The 24098-nt window shown below is 35.1% G+C and overlaps 1 protein-coding gene across 1 annotated transcript; it reads left to right on the top strand.

Annotated features, from left to right (window-relative positions):
- Positions 1-10640: 10640 nt before the first annotated feature.
- Positions 10641-18673, top strand: LOC110093391 (reticulon-4-interacting protein 1 homolog, mitochondrial-like). The gene is made up of 3 exons (XM_020818264.2): positions 10641-10796; positions 10880-10988; positions 17850-18673. The coding sequence occupies exons 1-3, from the start codon at positions 10641-10643 to the stop codon at positions 18029-18031; spliced, it is 447 nt and encodes a 148-aa protein (XP_020673923.2). The 3' UTR covers positions 18032-18673.
- Positions 18674-24098: the final 5425 nt, after the last annotated feature.

Genomic DNA, 24098 nt, shown 5'->3' with positions numbered 1-24098 from the left:
TCACTTTGGGGATTAATACAATTAACATATCTTTCCATTCCTTGTGCATAACTCCAGAATTAAAGAATTTTTTGATAGCATTCTAAGTAGTTTCCCTCACTAAGCTCCAATAACATTTATATAAAGAGGATGTCACTCCATCCAAACCAGGTGATTTATTATTGCCTTGCTGGAATACCGATTCCTTACACTCCTCCAAGGAAAATTCAACAACCAAAGCATTCATATCCGAAGCAGCCAACCTCTGATTACCGGAAATTATAGGCCAGTCAGACAATTTGCAATCTCTGTATTTCCACTTCTCCTCAAAGAACTGTAGAAACACCTGCTCAATCTGATCATCCTCCTCCAACATTTGATTATTAACATATTTGATTTGTCTCACCCACTTTGCATTTCTCCTAGCTAATGCAAAGTTATAAAAAAACTTAGAATTAGTATCCCCCTCCTCTTGCCATCTTGCCTTAGCCTTTTGATTCCACCAAGTGGAAAGCCTTCTTAAAATGACATTAAGTTCATGAACCTTGCTCCTAAGAAGAAGCAAATCTTCCAAAGAGAAAACCTCAACCTTGGCTTCCTTAATTTGTTATTCCAGAATATCCCTCTTCAAGTCCTCCTTCAACTTACACAAATCTTTGCATTTGTTTTTACTCCAGAAGAATAAAGCTCTCAATGTCCTTCGAAGCTTTCTATGAAGCACCTCCACCTCATCACCAAAATGATAATTCTTCCAAGAATTATACACAATGTTCCAAGCAGCCGGGTATGATCTCCAAGTGTCTTCAAATCTGATGACCTTTGTCTTGTTAAACTGCTTAGCTTTCAATTTAAAAACAATTGGACTATGGTCTGACGCTACCCTTGCAAGATGCCTCACTTTCTCCGAAGGGACCAAATGTAAAGATGCAGAATTTAGCAAGAATCTATCAAGCATTTCCCATATCCTTGAAGCTCATTCTTTATTGTTACACCAAATAAAACTTGGTCCAACAAAACCTACATCATGGAAATCAGAGTTAGTCATAAAATTCCTCATCTCTCTAGGTCCTCTAGAAAAGAGGAACCTCCTTCCACCTTTCTTCTCCTCCTTATTCAAAATACAATTAAAGTCCCCCCGCTCCCCCAATGGAAGGCCCAACATACTCCTATCTAGCATGCTCCAAAGACTCCTTCTCTCATTACAACATCAACTCGTTTACTAGAAAAAGGCACCAATTTTTACTCAACAATGGACACACAACATAACCACTTATGGTTCAAATGTACTACTAGATATGATCAACAAATGCTTAGAGGTATGACCGTATGACATGATTATAAGCTATTCATGAGGCTTGGCTTGACTTAAATGAAGTGTCCAAGAGACATGAAATTTTAGGTTTTTGGTTTTAATTAGTAAATTTGATATTTATTGGTGGGCTTCTTAGCATGAATGTTTGCTTGGGTTCAGGTTTGGTTGAGGCTTGTATCTAATAGGCCTATGTTTTGATTTAATGAATTTCTTGGTTTTTTGCTGACCCAATTTGATTGAGATAGGACTTAAATCTATTGGAAGGCTCATAATTGGGGTTTATGACACTTCAAAATAGAGGAAAGTCGGATGATGAATCTTTTAGCCTTACATATATGTAAGGTGGCTTGTTTGGTTTAATTTGATGAGCTTGTTATCCGTATGCTTGCCTATTAATTAAGATCATATTTATGTCCATAAAGGACCCATTATATGTTATTTTGTTTATAATTTGTGTTTGATATTTATAATTAACTTAGTTTAAAGTACGAGGATTATTGTTTTATTTATGAGTTGCCTAAAGGGTTGGGGCATATATTCAGGTTTTCGAGATGCCTGTATATGAGACTTATGACTCAAATTGGAATCATGCCAATATCGGATCTTTTGATCTCGTCATATATCCAAGATGACCTATGTGGTAGGTCTTATAACAATTCCCTATAGGTAATGCGATTAGTTTTATTTTGATTTTTGATGTAGTACATATTTTAAAATGCATATTGAGGAGATGAATCACTAGTACTTTTGGTTCTACTGGGAGATACGATAATTAAATTCAGGTTCATGTCCTATTTGCATGATCGATCAACTTAAGATTTAATACATTTATGTTCGGGCAATGGGGGTATTATGCTAAGTTGGTTCTTAAGTGGACACTTAGTTGATTTGTTATCCTTGGAAGGATATTATAGTCCCCCTATGCCACTAAAAGGATCTTTTAGAATCCTTGGGATTAGTGAAGATCATTCATAATTGAAGAATGTATTTGCATACACTTTGATGCTACAACATGTTCATTGATTTACGGACACTATTATTGATGCACAGTGGACCTTAGGTATGCCCATGATGCATATTTGCCTCTTGGGCACCTATCAAATTATTTGGAGTCATAGTGTGCTTTCTGTATCAAATTAATATAATTGGGGTATTACACAGAAAATAGATATTAGTAGAATTGATAGATACTATGATTAAGTGAAAGATAAACATTCGATGTATTTAGGAAACTAAATGGGGTTGAGAGAAGGCTTAGGAGATTGATACTTTAGAATTTAAATTATAGTATTCTTGTATGAGTTATACTAGAAAAGGTGTATGTGTGATTATAGATAAATGATTGAAGGTAATGTTATAGTAATTAATAGATTAGAGATGAAATTATAATTTTAAAGATTGTTGTTGATGCTAAGATTATTAATATTATAATTACTTATGCTCGTAAAGTTTAGATATGATCCAAAACTAAAATTTTAGAATGACTTTAAAGAATTAATACAAGGATACCTCTTGAAGAAAAAATTTTATTGGAGAAGATTTAAATGAATATGTTGGTAAAGTTGTAGAAAATTTTAAATGCATTCATGATAGCTTTGGGTTTGAAGTGACTAATGAAGTTTGTATGGCCATATTAGATTTTGCTCTAGTTGATGATTTTATAATTATTAATATCTTAAGAAAAAGGGGAGTATCTCATCATTTATAAAAATGGATATAGTAAAACTCATATTGATTATTTTCTTTTAAGAAAAATAAACTATTTAGATTGTAGAGATTGTTAAGTTATTTGAAGTGAATGTTTATGTACTCAACCTCGCTTATTTGTTTTGAATTTTAAGATGAAAATATAAAATATGAAAATAAAGTAAATTGTTGTCTTAGTATTAGATGAGGGATTTTAAAGAACAATAATAAAATTTTTTTTTAGAGTATGATTCAAAATCTTAGGATTTTGAGGAAATTAATGCTATGTGAGAAAAAATAGTTAGTGATGCTAATGTAGAACGAGGATGGGGTTAGTTAATTAATTTCCCTAAGTGGATGTCCAATTGGGGAATTAATTAATTAAGAAGGGAGAGAGGGGTCAGCCAAATAGAGAGGGGAAGTGAGTGATCCAGATTCAATGAATGTGGACATTTGAATTGATTTCCAATCAATTTCAAATTTAAACATTTTGATTTAGGGAAGACCTTCCAAAATTAAATTAAATGATTTAGGAAAGAATTTGAATTTTCAAATTCATTTGAATTTGAAATTCAAAACTTACCAAAATTAAAACAACTTAATTTAGGAAATAATTCAAACTCAAATAGGATTTGAATGCTGAATTTTGAATTGGGATTTTAATGGGAGGAATTAATGTGTGTTAATTGGATTGGAGGGGGGGGGGACCATGCAAGAGGGAATTTGAAACCTTTCCAAACACAGGGTATTAATTAAGGAAAGAAATTTAGAGAAGGATCTCTAATTAATTTCAGATTTAAAAGGATTGAAAAGTTTCCAAATGAGATCAATCTTATTCTAGGAAAGGATTCAAATTCAAATAGATTTGAATTTGAAATTCGAAATCCTTTCTAATTATCCAAATTAGGGGGGGGGGTGGCAATTAATGGAGCTTTGATTGGAGTAATTGATTGATTCTTTTAATTAGAATCTTAAATTAGGAAAGGGATTAAAGACCTTTCAAAATTCAAAATTAAGAGATGGGAGGGAGTTGTGTAATTAATTCAAATTAATGAGGGAAATTCAAATCTCAAATTAATTTGAAATTCAAATTTGAAATTTCCAAATTGATTTGAATCAAATTAGGAAAATAATAAGAAGATGATTGGAAAGTGGCGCCTTGGAGAATTGGTGGGGTGACCGGTGGCAAAGCTAGGGTGCTTGGCCGGCGAGTATGGAAAGGGGAAGGGGATTGGAGGTAGAAAGTCGGCGGCTAGGGGGGAGATTTAGCCGACGGTTAAAGGAGGAGGTGAGGGATTAGAGAAAGAAAATAAACCGCGAGTCTCTGACTCTTCCAAAGATTGACGGGTATTGTGTTGCCCTTCACCAAGGGACTTCAACCGCGAGCCCGGACACATCCTGTGGCTGGTGGGTATTTCATTGCCCTCACATAGGGACTTCCACACTCCTAAGAATTCCAATCGCTCTCAAGAACAAAGTGTAGAAATAATTTTTTTATTAATTCATCATTAATCTAATACAAGAGCAAGAGCCTCAATATATAGGCTTTAAAAGAAACTAAAAGACAATTTTGCCTATTGAGCTTACATAAGACAAGACTCTTAAATAAGGATAAAAATGAGAAATGCAAAATTAAATCAAAATACAATTAATAAACTAAGATAAAAAAAGGAGTGATCTAAGCCGTCGATCTTCGTCTCTTCCTTTGATTAACGTCCACCATCGGATGTCCGCATCAGATGCTAAGAATGTTGCAAAAGATATTTTTGGAGCATTAGAAGAAAAAACTTATTATAGTAAAAATAGTTAGTGGTGTACTTAAAATGTAAAAATAAAAGATAAAAATAAGTAGCATTGTTATAAAAATTGGTTTAGATGTAATAGCTCAAAAATTTGAGAAATATATAAAGGAGCTCGTAAGGAGTCCATGAAAATAATATGCAATGCAAAAAAATTAACTTTTAATGATTTATATAATATATTAGATACTAAGGAGGGCAAAAGATGTATGTATAAATTAGCCAAGCAAAAAGATAGAAGAAGTAAGGATTTAGCTCAAGTGAAGTGCATTAAAGATGAAATAAAAAAGTGCTTTTATTAGAAGACCTTATTCAATAAAGGTGGATGAGATATTTTAATAGGCGTCTCAGTAAAAAATGTGAGAATACGATTGACTTTAGTGACCTTAACACTCTACGTAAAAATAGAGATTTTTTTATCATCTTATTAGTAAAATTGAAGTTAGAAAGCTTTCAAAGAAACTGAAATGTGGAAATTTTTTTGGACCTAATGATATTTCAATAGAGGCATAGAAATGCTTGGCAGATGAAGGAATTTCTTAACTTATGAATTTTTTTAATATTATTTAAAAGGCTAAAAAGATGCAGATGAGTGAGAAGTTTGTTGATTCATATTTGTAAGAATAAAGATGATGTATAAGAGAGTGTGAATTATAGAGGAATTAAATTATCAAGCATTGGTTATGACATGATATTAATATTTCTCAAAATTAATTTGGATTCATGTTGGGTAGGTTTACTACGAAAGCTATAGATTTATTGAGAGGTTTGATTGAGAAGTATAGATTGAATAAGAAGGATCTACATATGATATTTATTGATTTAGAGAAAGCCATGATAGAATTCCAAGTGAAGTGCTTTGGAGAATTCTAGAGAATAAAGGAGTTATTAATGCTTATATTCAAATCAATAAGAATATGCATGCAGGAGCAGTTGCTTGTATTAAAAAATAATATGGTTTGACCAAATATTTTCCTATTTTTGTTTGATTACATTAAGGATCAGCTTTAAACCTATATATATTTTTTGCTTTAAATGTTCTTACTAGACATTTGCAAGCGGTTGTACCCTAGTGTATGCTTTTGACTGATAATATTCTTATTGTTGATAAAACTAGAGAAAGAGTTGAAGGAATACATGAATTATGGAGGTCAACCTTAATGTCTAAAGATTTTTGTTTGAGTAGATCTAAAACCGAATACATGAAGTGTAATTTTAGTAGTAATAGATGTAGTGGGGGATCTGTGACTTTGGGCGATCAAGTCATTAATAAGACTACACATCTTAGATTTCTTGGTCTATTGTTCAAAATGGTGGTGAATTAGATGGGGATATTGTTAGAGGAATTCAAGTTTGGATGATTGAAGTTGAGGAATGCATTGGGTTTCTTGTGTGACATAAAAAGTACCCCTCAAATTGAATGGAAAATCCTATAAGAGGGTGGTGAGACCTACAATGCTTTGTGACAAAAGATAAACATAAAATTAAGTGTTACAAAGTGATGATGTTCAGTTGGATGAGTGATTTCACTCTTAGAGACAAAATGTGAAACGAGTATATATGTGAAAAGGTTAGAGTTGCTCCAGTGGCATATTTTATTAAAGAGAGTTTCCTTAGATGGTTTGGACATAGAAAATGTTGGCCTTTTGATGACTTGGGTAGAAGATTAGATGTATTCGATTTAGCCTATGTTATGGAAGGTAAAGGTAGACTTAAAAAGTCTTGGTTAGAAAATATTAGAAATGATTTTTTTATTAGATTCAAATGAGAATTTGACTCTTAATGGGATACAATGGAGAAAAAGGATCATGTAACTCCACATAGTATGATGAAGGCTTGATGTTATTGTTGTTGTTGTTTGTTGGGTATTGCGTAGAGTTTTATTTTTATATTCTTTAGCATAGGGCCAATCTATTATAATTTGAGCATATGAAATTGATAATTTTTGACCCCATGAGCCAAAGTGTGCTCTAAATTTTGACGTTTGTTAAGAAAGGTAGAGGTAGACCAAAAAAGACTTGGTTAGAAAATATTAGAAATGATTTTTCTTTATTAGATTTAAATGAGAATTTGACTTTTAACCGGACACAATGGCGAAAAAAGATTCATGTAGCCGACCCCACTTAGTGGGACAAAAGCTTGATGTTGTTGTTGTTTCATTTGAGCTTGTGTAAGAAACAGGTATGCTGTTAGGACATCTGAAGCACATGAAGACAAAGTCATTAAACTAAAAAATTTTATTGTGTCTATTATGTGTAAGGTAACACCAAGAGATTGTTGTGGTGCATCTAGCTTTAATTTCTCCCTCAAATGTATGCTGTAGTTTCAAGGTATTTTGGAAGAGAAAAGCACTTGGCTGTTGGTTTTGAAAGTATGGCCCTAGTTCTTCTTATAAAAATTAGTTTAGGTTAAACTAATGCCCATAATATGTTTACCATAGCATTATAATTAAAATTGTGTTGTAGAAATAGTAGGGGCCCATGTACCCATTTTATTTTGCTGGCCAAAACATTTTAAAATACTGATTTTGTCCACTTGATCAGCCTCATAATGGCTAGGTTACATGACAATAATTTGTTTTCAAAAATAGTTTAACGGAGGCCCACTAAGTGGTTTGTGGTGACCTTTAAAGTCTTTGAAGAACCTCACAAACAATTAATCATTTAGGCCATAATCTCTTATCATAATTGAGCGTACGCAACGATTTCTCGCAACCAGTTAATTTTGCAGCGGTCCACAAAGGTTAGAAGGAAAATAAGAAAACAAGTGAGCTAGGCATTCTTTCTAAAAATAGCCAATATTTTATCATATATTTATTTTAATATAATTATTTCTTAAGCTAATTTATTTTCTAAATATTATATTTAATCTTATTATAAATTAACTAAATTGAGTTTTAAAAATTAGGCTTTAGTTATTTGTTTTACTTATTTGTTTGCATTTTGGTTGAATATTTTCTACAGGAGAATACTAGAGGGGGAGCCCTTGCCCAGAATAAGTGTGTGCTTATTGCTTGAATATCTGTCCCTATATCTTTTACTATGTTTATTTGCTCTAAAATTTATAGTTTTAATTGTAATAAGTTTGTGAAAATTTTGTAAAAAGTTTTAATAGCGCAGTTCATCCTTGCCTCTTTGTAAATTAAACTTTTAAAACGTGAGACTTTACCCAATAGCGGTAGTTTCTATTCATAGTCATGTTATTATAAAAGATGCGAAGAAAGTTTGAGTGAAATGGATCAGCACATTGAAGAAAAATATGAAGGCTTGAAAATTCAAACAAGGGAAGAATATTGCAACCTAGATCTATGGTTGGTCAATGTAGCAAGGAACATCTCTATTAATACTAAGTTGTGAAACATTTCCAATTCTACTACCACTAGAAAACTCTCCACGTTGAGGGTAATGAGAACTTTTGGATAGGTCATCTTAGGAGTAGGAATAGAAAGAGGAATACAACGATGCATGATCAGATATAGTTATTAAGGTTAGGACAATGTGCTAGGGTGTGAGTTGTTGTCCTTTCAGCATGATCAATTGTGTTGACATTGAATACATTTGTATTAGGATCATGGGGACATTATAGTAAGTTTGTTCTTGAGAGGGCACTTTGGTGATTTACTGATTTATTATCCTAGGAAGGATATTATAGTTCCCTTATATCACCCAAAAATCTTTTGGAACCCTTGGGTAAGCAAAGATTATTATAAATTCAAGAGTGTATTTGCATATATTTTGATGGTGCAATATGTAATTGATTCATTGATCACTATTGATGCTCAATGGACACTAGATTTGCCCATGATTCATCTTTGCCCATTGAACAATTTTGAATTTTTGGAGTAATAGCATGCTTTATAACGCAAATTAAAGTATTTGGAGTATAATATGAAGTTCATTTTATCATACATTCTTTAGCATACACCAGTTTACTATATTTGGAATATATTGAAGTGATATAACTTTCAAAATTTTATTATTTATTTGACAAGTTATTTTCTATTTAAAAATTGTACCTACATGTTTAGAATTCTTTTTTTAGGCGATGTGATTGTGATTGGTAGGATATGTTTGAATACGGATTTGTGGCATCATATCTCTTGAAAATAAGTGGTAAGGCATAAACAAGTTTTAAAACACTAGTGATGAAATGATGACAAATTTCTTTGCCCTTGGTACCAAGTGGTTTAAACAAGGAAATGTCAATAATGAAAGCACTATCAGGAGAGAGGGCACTAACTAAGAAGGAGAAGCTATGACAGGGCAGAAGGAGAGAGAGGACATCAGGATGAATCTTTTATGATCATTAAAAAGTCGGTTGATGCAATAAAATCCCTAGTTATAAGACAGTGTTATAAAATAACATTAAACTAATTTGAAGCGGAAAATTTTTAAAATAGTTCCCCATCTATTAGTAAGTGACCAATTTAGTTTCATAATTTTGTATTGCTCCAATTTAGTCCTCGATTATTGAAAATTGATCTAATTTGGTCACAGGGCCATAACTAATAGTTAAAGTTAATGTCAAAGTAAAACTTAAAGGCATTTTAGGTAGTCCAAGTGTATGTTAGATTATATTTCTTTTGTTCTCTATTTTGTCATTTAATGAATTATAATAAATAGAAAAACTTGAACAAAAGTTAACCTACTAAATAATAGCGGTGAATAATTAGTAAGAAATGTATGTGATGAATATTAGGCTTTGTAAGTTATTATGACACAAATTATGTTAGTAATTATTATTGATCTCCTGGAAAATTTAACTATCATATAACCCCTTGAAATTTGAAGAAAATAATTAAATATCTGCCTTACATTATATTTTGTATTAATCTTCATTAGTTTACGTAAATTTTGCATTCCAATCATTGACACGAGTTAGTAGTTTTAATAAATGAGTTAAAAATAGAAATTATAAAATTTCACTAAATGCCATCCTTAAATCATGAGGTAGTGGGAGAGCGTTGGCACTTTAGATTGAATAATTTTATTAAAAGACGGACCAAATTGGATCAATTTTCAATAGTCTTTGGACTAAAGTGGGAGTGCGAAACCCTAGGACTAAATTCGGTGCATACTATAGTTGGAAGACTATTTTGTGCTTTTTTCCCTAACTTGAATTTATAGTTATTCCCATTTTAGATAATTCTTAACAACCATTCCATCTAGTTCAAGATAAGATAATACTAGCAATTAAATAAATTTTAAAGTGAAATAATTTTTAAATTAATTCAAGTGTTAGGATATGTTTGAGTGCAAATGTGCGGGCATCAAATCATTTAAACTATTCCTGAAATAATCTAGAGAGATGAGAGAGAGAATGTCAAAGTCTTCCACCTTGACTCCTTGCTAGCAAAGAAGATGCTTCTGGCCGTATTATTTGTCTGAGAATGGCTTTTTATAGTGGCATCTGGCAACTTAATCACATTTCGCATTGCCACTCCAATGGAAGTAGAAAATGCAGGAATGAATCTGTTCTGGCTAAATCCTAAACCCTAAAGTAAAGCCACTTGAAGACAATGTCTTCTTCAGCAAAACGAAGTACTTAAAACTAGCTTCTTGAAATGTTGAAATGGAGAAGGAAATGAATCTTGAAATGCTCGTGAGTACTACAAGTTTTGATAATAATGAGAAAGGTAAATCAATTAGCGCTTACATGTTCTTCTCTGAATGTTTATTCGGATGCAGAATGTGAGTGGCATGTTTGCGCTTACATAGGTTTCTTGGTGTAATAATGCAACCTTTTTCACGTCATTATGTCATTTTTTGCATATTTCTTCTATGCATTTTTTTTTCACAAGTTTCTTTAGTTAAATTTGTCATCTGAAATTATCTTTCTTAAAACATAGATTATTAGCTTAGGGAATGATAATATTGTTCTACATGATCAATAATCCACAGGATATTCATTTAGCAATCAAAGGTCAGTTTGATGCTGTTTTGGATACTATTGGGGGGCCTGAAGCTGAAAGAATAGGTGTCAACCTTTTGAAGAAAGGTGGGCATTATATGACCCTTCAGGTAGCAATTCAGCGAGTTGCTTTCTTTATCTTTCCTGTTTGATTTGCTTGGTTTGAGACAGGCTACTCTTTTTGTTGTGATAGGGCGAAGCAGCATCTTTTGCTGATAGATATGGTTTAGTTATTGGTCTTCCAGCTGCTACAGCTATTTTGCTAAAGAAGAAGCTTCAATACCATTATTCTCATGGAATAGGTAAGACCGGTAGAGGTCATATTGAGAGATCTGGGTCAATTGCAGTTATTTTCTAGTTGTAAAAATTGACAACGAAACTTACATTTTTTTAGTGAAAAATTTAAAAATAAATAATCCAGATAACTTAGTAACTATCTGTCAGATGGGGTTAAGTTTTAACCGTACCTTCCCGTTAAGAGGAATATTTTGATTGGCTTGCATTCCCTGCTAATGTTGTTTTAGGTTCAAGAATTTCTAATTCTTTTTATTTTATCGACAATATATCTGTTTATATAGTCTGCATTATTATGTTCTGTAGACCTTTAGTTCTAAACATTAAGTTCACCAGTTTCATTTTTGGAACATGAAATACTTGATTCCTTTTTTGAGAACGTTTAAGTATACGTCGCTCAGATAACGAACGCTTGCTCTTTGGTTATCTTTTTGCGTATCAAGCATTAGTTTGTAAATTAAGCTCGAGAGATAACTTTTTATCAAAGGACTAATAAGTTCTTTGATAAAGTGTATATGAATATCCCTCCTAGATTTAAGGCCACTCAAGTAAAGTTTGTAAATTTGAGGAATTCTTATATGGCCTAAAGTAATCTCCAAGAGCTTGGCCTAGGAAATCTCTCTCAAAATAAGTACACATTGATGAGCTGCAAAGACAAAATTTGATTGAAAATCTATCTTATCGCTTGGAGGAGTAGAAAATAGGCCGTGTTGCTAAAAGTAGGGGTTGAAGCATAATTTAGGGTCATAGCTCAAAGAATTGGTGAAGAAATGTGACTTTAAAGGTTGTTTGAAGATCTTAGCATTCATATTAAAGAATTAGCAGTTATGAAATGTGATATAACCAAGCTACAATTGACATTTCCAAATATCTTATCCATGATGATAGACCTAAGCATGTAAAAAATGATTCATATTTAATAAAAAATAAATTGATTAAGGTATCATTTAAAGACATTACACTCCAACATTACTTTAAATAGTGGATATTTTGATCAATCACAATTTGATAACCTAACTTCCAAGCTAGGAATGATCAACTTATATTCCTAGCTTGAGAGGAGTATAAAAATTATATAAAAATACTATGGTTGCGCACATTGAATTCTCGTCAAGCAATTCTTGTTCTCTAATTAAATCAACCGCAAGATGATTGCTCTCCTTCTCAGTCAGTATATTCTCATCATTCTTGTCTTTCAATATTTATGTACTATTGTTTTTTTATTTTAGGATTAATAATTAACATTATTTATAAATTATAAATATGCATTTATTATATATTTTGAATTAAGTGAATAAATTCTTATTATATTTTATCTCAAATTCCAACACTCCTCAATTCTAATAAAAACTAATCCAACAGAGATACTGTTGAAATCCAGCCGTTCTCAGTACAAAGGATCCGACGAACACAAAGATCAATCCGTGAGATGCTCTCATGGATCACGCCATAATGAAGGAACGAATTTAGGAAAGATTTTTATGTATTATTTATGTATTAAGTCTGCAATTTATTATTTCCTCATTAGGATATCTTGTATAGATCTATAAATAGGGAAGATTGTAATGAATAATTCAAGCTTTTCCCTCTCAAATTCTCAGCTTTAACATGGTATCAGAGCCAACGGCCTTAATTTCCATCGGAGAACGATCCTAGATCGTCGAAGGAGGAAGAGAAAAAGAAGCTTGGACTTGATCGTGCCGACCCGTGTACGCCGGGACGGACGAGACGAAGTCGAAGCACAATCGGAACTTCCGATCCGAGAGAAAGGCCAAAGTCGTCACTCCCGCTAAGAGCCGAACATCCGAGAGAATCCGGAGGAGCTTCCGAACGCCATCGTTGGTTGTCTTCTCCTGAGCCGATGGATGAAAGAGCGGACTGAGGACGGTAAGCATCCCGATCTGACAAGGAGGGAAGATCATCGAAAGAGCGAAGCACCCTGCTCGATCCTCACTTCCGATCGCACGACCAGTCGAGGCTGATTCTTCCTTCAGCCGCGGCTTTCCTGCTTACGGCAAAAGAGGCGGAATCGTGCAGAAGGACCGCTCGAAGGCTCCTACTTGAGTTCGCATTCTCACGTGCTCGCGTGACTGGGCTCGAGTTACCCTAAGTTACCGATCCAAGCCTACGTACTTGGCTCGGTCGGCTTGTTAAAAATAAAAAAATCGACCTTTATTGTTGAACGAAAAAGAAATTTTTGGAAGCCTTCACTGCTACCCAATGTCTGAAATTAATTCCTGCCAAATCATTGAGCAAAATGAGGAGTCTATGGAGCACCAATGACGAGGTGACCTTCAAAGCATTCAACCTTCCTATCGTCTAAATGGGAAGAACTATCTAAAGTGGTCTCAATTTGTGAGGATCTACTTGAAGGGGAAAGGGAAAGTACATCACCTCCTTGGAGGAGGACTAAAAGAAGGAGATCCTAAATTTGAGGTATGGGATGAAGCAGACTCCATGATTATGTCATGGTTGTGGAACTCAATGACTCCAGAAATTAGTGATACATTTATGTTCCTTTCGACTACAAAGGACATATGAGATGCGGCCAGACAAACCTTCTCTAAAGCTCGTGATGCGGCTCAAATCTTTGAAGTTAAAGTCAAAGTTGGAAGCACGAAGCAGGGGAGTAAGACCATGACGGAGTATGCCACCATTCTACAAAATCTGTGGCAGGAACTTGATCACTATAGGTGCATAGAAACCAGATGTCCGGAAGATGCTGCGATCCTAAAGAACTTTATTGAAAAAGATAGAGTTTATGATTTTCTTGCATGACTAAATGCGAAATTTGACCAAGTTAGGGTTCAAATTCTTTTCAAGGAGGAGACGCCATCACTCAATGAAACCATTTCCCTCATCCGCACAGAAGAAAGCCGACGAGGAGTGATGTTAGAACCGAAGGCAGTTGAAAGCTCAGCAATGGTGATGAACAAAGAATCGTCATGGAAGGAGAAGGGTAAAGATTCTTCAAAGTTCAAAGACAAGGACTCACTTTAGTGCAGCTATTGCAAAAAGTCAAGACACACAAAAGAAACATGCTGGAAGATACATGGAAAACCCCCCAGCAAAGAGTGGAATAAAAAAGGTGAGACAAGGAGCACACCACATGCCAACAACACTACGAGTAAGCTAGAAGCTCAGTCCAGCCTTGGAGAATTCAACAAAGAAGATATTGATAAATTGAAACGACTCCTGGTATCTCTTGAAAAACCAAATGCTTCCTCTTCACTTGCACTCTCAGGTAAGACTTCGATTTCTATCAGTTTAAGTGGCTTCAGAATCATGAAGATTATGGATAATTGATTCATGACGCACAGATCACATGAACCCATCTCACTACCCACTCATAAACTATACTCCTTGCCCAAACAACAAGGAATCCATCACTGCTTGATGGTTTCTCTTACCAGTAGGCTGGCCAAGGAGACATCATATTATCTTCCTAACTCACCCTGAGAAATGTCCTCCACATACCATCAATTATTCACAAAATCTAATATCAATACAGAAACTAACCAATGATTCAGTATTGCAACGCTTATTTTAACCCTACTATCTGCTTATTTAGACCAAAGATCGGGGAAGAAGATTGGACTGCTAAGGAGAAAACGATTTGTACTACCTGGGAACCAAATCAATCTAAAAATAGTTGTCTATGACTTTCCCTAGTCGATAGGGATTCCACTATTTGGCTTCATCATTATAGAACTAGGACATCATTCTTTGATGGTTAAGACATATGTATCCACAATTTTCAGAAAATAGAAAATAAAATGTTTCATTGAGAACCTGTCGATTGGCGCAAGCCATATATAGACCCTCATCCCAAACAAAAGTGAGAATGTGACACACTTACTTTCACTTATCATAGTAGATTTGGACCTAAAAATTCCAATACTCTTGGGGCACGCTGGTTTGTGTCTTTTATTTGATGATGCACTAGAGTCTCTTGGATCTATATCCTTAAAAGATAAATCCGATGCTTCAGTATCCAATTCTTCAATCTTCATTCCAATATCCAAATCAATTCGGGGTAAAATACGAAGATTCCGATCCTCAATGCAAGATTTATTTAACACTAAACCCTTCTCCTGCCTATTCCAGAGTGAGGGATTATCCATGTAGTCCTATATGTGTTCACACCCCAACAACCAATATTTGGGTTTGCACGAGCAAGGAAAAATGCCATCTTCTCTAGCCACCACCCGAGCTTTCTTATTTGCACTACAATAAGACACCACTCAATTTCCTATTGGATGTAAGCTCTTTTTAACTGCAGCTATCTCATAAACCGATTCTTCACAGACTTAGAGCCAAAAATCCAATGAAGCCTTGTCCTCTTTTTTACCAGGCAGTTTTAACCCTCATAAATCTTGCTCCAAAATCTTAGGGATCACGTGCCTCTTATGTTCATTATCACAGCGCAGAGCCGAGCGTAAAATTAGATCCGAAGAACACTTAAATGCATCTCTTGTTTGATATTCAGCTATCCAAAAGGTTATAAGTGTGTATCATCAACCTACACAGAACGCTTTTACTCTAATTGTGATGTTACTTATGAATGAGCAAAATTCCCTATTTTTCAAAACTCATCTTCATGGAGATAAACTTGTAGGACGATGAGGAAATGAACTAAAACCTCTTGACCTCTCCTCCACACCTCAAAACATCCACTGAAACCAAGATAGGGAAACATAACAAACTATCATCTAGATTGAGAAAAAGTTTACCCTAGCGTACAAGCTCAAGCGAGTGCCCAAGCAGATCCGAGAAATGCTGCACACTTCTCCTGAATACAGGTAAGCATCACCACCTTAACCCTAATAACACAACTCTATCTTTATACTTCTCATGCAAACAAAATTTTCTTGCTACAATTACGATATCCATTCCTAAGAGTTTTCTGAGGCCTTTGAGAATAATTTGGGAACATGCATGAAGGGATGAAATGCAAGGCTCTGGAGAAGAACAATAAACATGGAAGATCGTCAATTTACCAATAGGAAAAATCGATGGCTGCAAATCGGTGTTCTCAATAAAGACAAAGCTGATGCACACTAGGAAGATATAAGCAGACCTGGTGCAAAGGTTCACTAACCATATGCGATTGACTATCATGAAACGTTTGGCCTGTAGACGAAAATGAATACTGTCCGAATACTACTTCTTCACTACAGCCAGTACAAACTGCATTTGGACCAATTGATGTGAAAATGCATTCTGCGGGGATTTAGTAGAAGAGATATTTTGAAAATCACAGTTAAAGAAAAATCGAGGTAAAAGTGTGCAAATAAAAAAGACTATATTAGGGCTCAAACAATCACCAAGGCGCTGGTCGAAGGTTCTCTAAATTCATGCTCTGATATGCAGATCAACAGAGCAAGGGATATTCATTACTCTTCAACACTAGATCGGGGAAGTCACATATTATTAGTGATGTTGCATATATACTTTAACTGAGATAATGTAGAGAGAAAGTCGTTTAAGGAAAGTCTTGACTAAGATTTTAACATCAAAGAACTGTAGAGAAAATACTTCATCGGAATTGCAAGTAGCTCACTCCAGCACAGAAGAATCTTCATTATCACAACAGAAATTATCAGATCTTCTAAAAGAAACAGGTAAACTTGCTTGTAAACCAGCACCGACACCAGTAGAACCTAATCTTAAACTGGGGGAAGCTAAAGAAGATCCAGATGTAGATAAAGGGACCTACCAGAGACTTGTAGGGAAATTGATCTACCTCTCCCACACTAGATCAGACATAGCATTTGCTGTAAGCATGGTCAGTCAGTTTATGCAGAATCCAAAGCAGATTCACGTGCTAGCGGTAGACAGGATATTACACTACCTTAAAGGGAGACCAGGAAAAAGAATTCTCTTTAAGAGAGATCGAGGAATAACCTTAGAAGTAACACGGATGCTGACTACGCAGGTCACCGTTGATAGATAGATCTACCTCTGGGTATTGCACATTTCCTTGGAGGTAACTTAGCAACATAGAGAATCAAGAAACAGAATGTAGTGGCAAGATCTAGTGCAGAAGCAGAATACCGAGCTATGGCCTTGGGAATATGTGAGCTACTATGGATTAAATATCCTAGAAGACTTAAAGGTTAAGTGGGATGAGCCCATGAAGCTATATTATGACAACAAATCAGCAATCAGCATAGCCCACAATCCAGTCCAGCATGATAGGACCAAGCACATAGAAGTGGACAAACATTTTATTAAAGAAAAACTAGACAGTGGTCTAGTAAGTGTTGACCATGTATCATCAAAGGATCAACTTACAGATATCCTTACTAAAGGATTGGACATTTCTGCCTTTCTCAGAATGATTGACAAGCTGGGGATGACAGATCCATATATCCCAGCTTGAGGGGGAGTGTTGAAATCCAGTCGTTCTCAATACAAAGGATCCGACGGACACAAAGATCAATCCGTGGGATACTCTCCTGGATCACGCCATAATGAAGGAACGAATTTAGGAAAGATTTTTATGTATTATTTATGTAATAAATCTGCAATTTATTATTTCCTCATTAGGATAGCTTGTATAGATCTATAAATAGGGAAGATTGTAATGAATAATTTCAAGCTTTTCCCTCTCAAATTCTCAGCTTTAACAGATACCATTTGGATCATATTTGAATTGTCATGGATAAAATTGAACACTTTAGATAGCTGGGATTAAAATGGCTATTCACAAATAATCTATGGATCATTTTGACTTTTTCTTTATTCCTTCTCACAGAAAAATGCAATAGTTTTCCAGTTCCATGGGGTGTTAAGGTTTTCTACATGCGTGCTGCTTTTGCCACATAGTAATATAATTGATTATTTTTCTTCAAAAAATTTGTCAGAGTATGGTTGGACATACATGAGAGCTGATGCTGAAGGGTTGGATGAAGTTCGCAGACTCCTTGAAGCTGGAAAGATGAAGATACCTGTGGAGAAGACATTCTCTATTGCAGAGGTAAGACAGGCTCATGAAGCAAAAGAAAAAAGACTTGTACATGGTAAGGTTGTTCTGGAGCTCGACTGATCTAACTTTCCCTATTTCGAATTAAGATGCAATCGAAAATCTTCGAAATATATCTGTATATCATAATAGATGGCGCATTGCTTCTGTCTCTCTTCCATCTTCCTGCCCTTTTTATTTCTCTTTTTTTTTTTTAAATTATATTAATTGTAATCTCTCTTCATCCTGGTAGAAGCATAAGCCCCTCCTTTTGAGGATGAATCAATTAGTTTCAAAAACTTCTCTCACAATCTGATCTAAGGATTTAGGTTTCGTTTGGGACTGTTTTTTTATTGCTTCTTAAAACGTTTTTTTAGTACAAAAATTGCAACTTTTATATTTAAAAGTTGCTTTAAGAAGCAATAATAAAATTGTCTCAAACGAAGCCTTATTCTATTCTAACATTTGTGTAATAAGTCCTCCAGGATTTTTTTTTTGAGGGTTATAAATTTGTAGTTGTTAAATTGAATACAATGCTTTTTATTGTTCCAAATGCTCTCTGCTTTGTACAAATAAAATGTACAATTTTGGGAGACATGAGGTAGCTGTGACTGGATTGTTTGTGTGTACTGCTGCAAGGTCAAAATTATTTCATCTGTAAGTGAATACAGGTTTTGATGTAAATTATTCAATTTATATCTTGTAGCCTGTTGAATCTTATCTAAATTTTAGTTTAAAAATATGCTTATTTAATAATTTATCATACTTTGTGGAGTGCGTATTTGCCTTATGATGAATTTTTTATCTATCCGCAACTAAAATAAGCCATAAAAAGGACATGCAATTGGGTGAGCTAGAAAGCAAGTACATTCATTTTTTCAATTTTAGATTTAAAATTTTTGTTCATGCAATTGGGTGAGCTAGAAAGCAAGTACATTCATTTTAAAATTTAAGTAGAATAGTCAACTTTCGGTTCCAATAACTTTCTTTTACAGAGCATCTATCAAAACCGAAAATAAGTCGCTAACAACAAGCTACTAACCTCAAAAATGTTCTTACATAGACAAAAAGATATAAACAAAATACAAACAAAACTTGATTCTGTTGTGGTTCAATCTTCTTATTCCCTTGTCCTGCAATAGTCAAAATAATCATCTGGTGAGCAACATTGTCAAGAAAGATATACATCTCTAATACAATGATCATGTATAGAAAAAGGGGCTTTCATATGCATCAATTAGTGAATGTAAGAATATAGCTAATTATCATTACAGAGGAATTATGCAGAATAGTTTACAACATAACATGTGAAAATATTGCTATACATTCACTTTTATACAGAGTTTTATATAAATTTCATGACATCACGTGAGCTGTATAAAAGAAAATGATATATTGTATGTATAGGTTAACATGTTGGTTGCTTTCAACCTTAGAAGATGTCATATCAAGACATTTAGGTCTACACCTCCCTCCTATAGTTTCTTGAGATTGCAACACTTCTTGATGATCTCTCTGCCTCTATTGCTTGCAGGCTTGCTAATCAAGATCGCACTACCCATTAAGGTCGCATTGCCCTATCCACTTAACATCGGACACGATAATCTCCAAAACTTATACATGTTTGAGTTATGTGACATAATACAGGCAGTCATGCATAAAGTTAAATGTTGCCTAGATTCTCATTTTATGCAATTTTGAAAAATAAATAAATAAAGCCATATGATCACACTCACTAGATCACAACAGCCAATATCTTCTTTTCCTCCCCTTCTCTTTCTAATCAGCCCCTTCTTTCATCTACAATTCCAGCATCTCCCCTCTCATCAGGATCACTCACAGCAAAGCATTTACCTTCTCAATTTCATGTGTGTTCCACACTGCCATGTCTCTAGCAGAACAGGAATTGAATGATCAGTTGTTAAAGCACTATCTAATGAAATTACAATCTACCTACCCTCCCAACCAATGCATGTCGTGGAACATGCTTTTAAAATTTTCCATTGCCATTGCTACAGTGATTTACGTATATACACAGTTAATATAGGAAAAAAATACAAATCAAATTTAATTCCCTGGCTTTCCATCCTTCACAATTCAACGTATAGTTTTATATATTGAATTGCCCCTTCAACGCGTAGAATACAATGATATCAATTTTTTTGTATTTTGTAAAAATTGGAATTGAGAGGTTTCGATTCAAATGAATTCTAGGGTGGCATATACCTTTCCAAAAGTAGGTTTTACATGTTAATATTTAATCCAACCCGAAACTCGACCCAAAAAAATTCAAATTCAGGTCAACCCATTTGGCATATGGTCCGAGTTTGGGTTTGAGATTCTGACCCATTTTTAAAATCAGGTTGAGTTCCGGTTGATTCAAAAACTCGAAGGTGACTTGAATTGATTGGATCCGACGCTTGCAACCTTCCACAGTGCCACCCCACTCATGATAGCCACAACTCTCCCATGCTCACGCCCGCACTTAGACTCCCACCTGCACCGCGCTTGTGCCCGTGCTCCCATATGCATCCACACTGCCAAATCTGTGCCCTCTCCCCCGCGCTAGCACCCTAGGGTCATGCCTGCTTCCCGACGCCTGCACCCTTGTTCACTCGCTCACGCCCCCTTCACCCGCACGCCTATGCTTGAACTTGTTGTTGTATTTTGGGTTAGTGTCTTGGGTCGGGTTCAGGTTAGCTGAATTTGACTCAGGGTTATTCTGATTTTGACCCCAAACTGACCTGAATACTAATTTTGACACCCCTACTCATTAATTTTTCACTCCATGGAAGCTTTTCTTGAGTGCTAGCCAATATCAGGGAGTATAAATTTCTTCATTTTTTAGCTTTGATAAATTCATCTACCAAACCTTTGTGGGGGTAAAGTTCATCCGTACCATAGCTATGTCCATATGGAAAGTACAATATCTTGAGGTGTCTCGAGGGTGCACATTCACTTTTATGGGTGTCTGAGCTTAAAAAATCCTTTTTGTGGATGGTCTTAACTAACTTGACCATATAAACTCTTAGTGGTTGTAGGTGGGATAGGTCGATAGGCAATGCATGAGTTCTTCATGTTTATGGGTGAGTGATTAGAGTCGGCTCCTCCACCCTTAGAGCGGGTTGTCTTGTAATCCTTAATGGCCTTGGTTATAGGGGTCCCCTCAGGAACTCTAGATAATGGTGATCTCTTAATGGGTTTGGTCTTCTATCCGTCCTATCCTTGAGATGAATTTGTTCCCTTTCTCATTCATGCTACTATTCCCTTTTGGGCAAGTTTATATGGGTGAGTAGCTGAGGAGGATTTAGAACCTATTATACTATTCAACATTTACATGTCTGTTGATCAGATTCAACAGCTCAATAAGAGTTCTAGATTGATACAGGTCGAGTGCATTGCATAATTGACCATCTCTTTATCATTGGGTGAAGTCAGTATAGGAAATTATAAGATTTAAGTTTTTCACTTCAAGCATTTCTATTTGGAACCTCACTGTGTTACTTCCTAGTGACTCTCTCGGATCCTGCCTTATCTTTAGAAGAGCTTGAGAGCACTTCTAATAATTTTGAGCACTAGCAAATTGTGTTACAAACATTCTTTTAAATTTTGGAAGGAGGTGACCACTAGTAGGCAAGTAAATCATTTCATGACCAACTCTTTGAGGGTTGTAAAGAAGAGATGATATTTAAAAGCATAATTGATATCTAGGAGGGAGGTTATGGATATCAAGGTGAAGACATGGTTCATTGGGTTAGTCTTACCTGTGTATGACTCCAAGTTAAGTAGTTTGAACTTGAGAGGCAACTTGGCTTCCATAATCTCCCTTAGGAATGCTTTGGCGAGTTTGGGTTATACTCTCCTATCTTTCCTAGTCGATTGATTGTACTTATCATCACTTGTTAAGCTGGAAGTGGGATTAGCTATTAGTATTAACTTAAAAGATTAAACATTCAACCTTATGTGATGGACTGCCCTTGGATCCCACTTAAGGTGTCTTGGATCCCTCCTAGGGCTCTTGGATCATCTTTATAATCCTCTCCTCGATCTCCAACATGTCGCGACAAGTAGTGTAGTTGTTGATCTCGATATTCGCAGATTGCTCTAGGGCACTTCATTTTTTGATGTGTGCTTTTTTCTTGTCACTAATATCAATCCATGCTCATCACATTAAGAGAATATTGGATACAAACTTATTTGTGGATAACTCTCAACCTTACTTGCATATTAACCTATGAGCGTGCTACCTAGAATCCATATGAGAATGGATATAATGGAGAAATCCTAGGGAGGGTTGTAATAAATGCTTAAAATATTAATCAAATAGAAAAAAAACCAAGTTTTACCATATTCAGAAAGATGCAAAATGCTACTCATTACCCATTATTCATAAGGTTCTTAGCAATATAGGAAAGGCTACATAAAAAAAAAGTAAAAAGCTACATAGACTATCTTACACAAGTGTTGCATTCTGGTTGGTTGAGGGAGAGTAGGACACATAGTAGAAAAGTAAATATGCATTCTATGCTCACAGAAAAGTAAAGGTGGGGTTTTTAAAGTATAAAGCAATAAATCCTATGAAACTAATTTATATCTTATTGACCTTATTTTTGTAAGAGGTCACTAGGATCAATTTAGATCCTAGAATCTATGCAGACCTTAGATCAATCCAAACCTTAGGATCTAATCCAAACCCTATGATCAAATACATATTTTCAAACCCAGAATCCAAGGTTAAAGGCTCTATCCTGAAAGCCGTTCTCAAGGATTTTTCAAACACTTTAAAATCTAATCAAATGACCTATGATTTAGAGTATATCAATTGCATATTTATAGGACATATCTCTAGCAGAAATCCTCCAAATTTGAGCCCATTCTGAGGTCTCTAACCCCATAAATTGAATTGAAACTCAAAGGTTGTAAAACCTTCAAATATTTACAACATATGTCACTAGACCTGCAACCTAGTGGATTTTGACCTTGGAGCTTTATCCAAAGCCTCTAATCACTTCCAGTCCCTTAATCCTAACCTGTTATGCATTAAACTGAATTTTTATGGACCCATTTTAACCCTAGTTGACCGGGGGTCAAAATGACCAAAATATCCCTTAAGGGTTCAAATACTTATTTCAAACCAAATGACCCCTAAATTGCATGGAACCACTTCCAGCAATTTTTAAATATCAAACCAAACATTGGGACCACCTCTACTAGTCTCCAAATGTCATTTCAAATCTGTTGAACCCAATTTTAGCTCTTGGGTTAACCTGGTTGACCCAATAGCTAGCTCCTTAAGAGTCTAAATGGGTTATTCCAACTCATTTGATCAAATCAAGTCCCTTTGAGCTTCACACCCACTCAATTGAATACATTTAAACCTAGCTTGAATCGCATTAATGTGACTTTGACCAAGTTTGAACTTGGTCAAACTTCCACATCTCAGTCACTTTAATAATCACTTTAATCAAAGCCAATCAAGCCCTTCAAGCTCTTAAATCATTCCAATATATTATTCAAACTCATGATAAGTTAAATGAACATGGATTTTAACTTAAATCAAACCTTTAACCATGGTCAAGCTTACACATACCCATGCTTGCGCATTCAAACTCCCAAATGGATTGTCTTAAAATCCCTCCTAATCATTTCAAGAGCACCAAGCCATCATTTGGTTGCCACCTCAGCATACATTGACCCATTGACTGGTCAAACAGTCAATGGGTGGTCAAACGAGCTTCCAAATGGTTAAAACCCTTAATCAAACCTGCTCAATTCAAATCCCACTAAACCCTTGCTGATTAAGCTTCTTCTGGAACCTTCTTAAAGTATTTCCCAACCCTTGAAAATCCAACGGCCTTCATTGCTCCCATGCCCAGGTGGGGACCAAAGCCCCTTTCCACATTGCTTGTACACATGTCCTTTGATTCCCTGCCATCCCACCTACTCTTGGGACACATGGAAACATCCTAGCAGCTCTCCAAAGCAATCCCAACCCTCCATTCGATCAGATGAAGTTTGAATAGGGCAATACCCATTTTGCGCATGGATTCTAACCCTAGCACCCTCTCTCTATCCCAGCCTCTTCAAATCCAAATCCAAGCTCATTTGAGCTTCTAAAAAACCTTTAAACCCTTCTCGACCAAATCCCCAT

This window comes from Dendrobium catenatum, unplaced genomic scaffold, assembly GCF_001605985.2.
Source record: "Dendrobium catenatum unplaced genomic scaffold, ASM160598v2 fragScaff_scaffold_587, whole genome shotgun sequence".
Taxonomy (NCBI): Eukaryota; Viridiplantae; Streptophyta; class Magnoliopsida; order Asparagales; family Orchidaceae; genus Dendrobium; species Dendrobium catenatum.
This window is presented reverse-complemented; position numbering and strand designations above follow the sequence as displayed.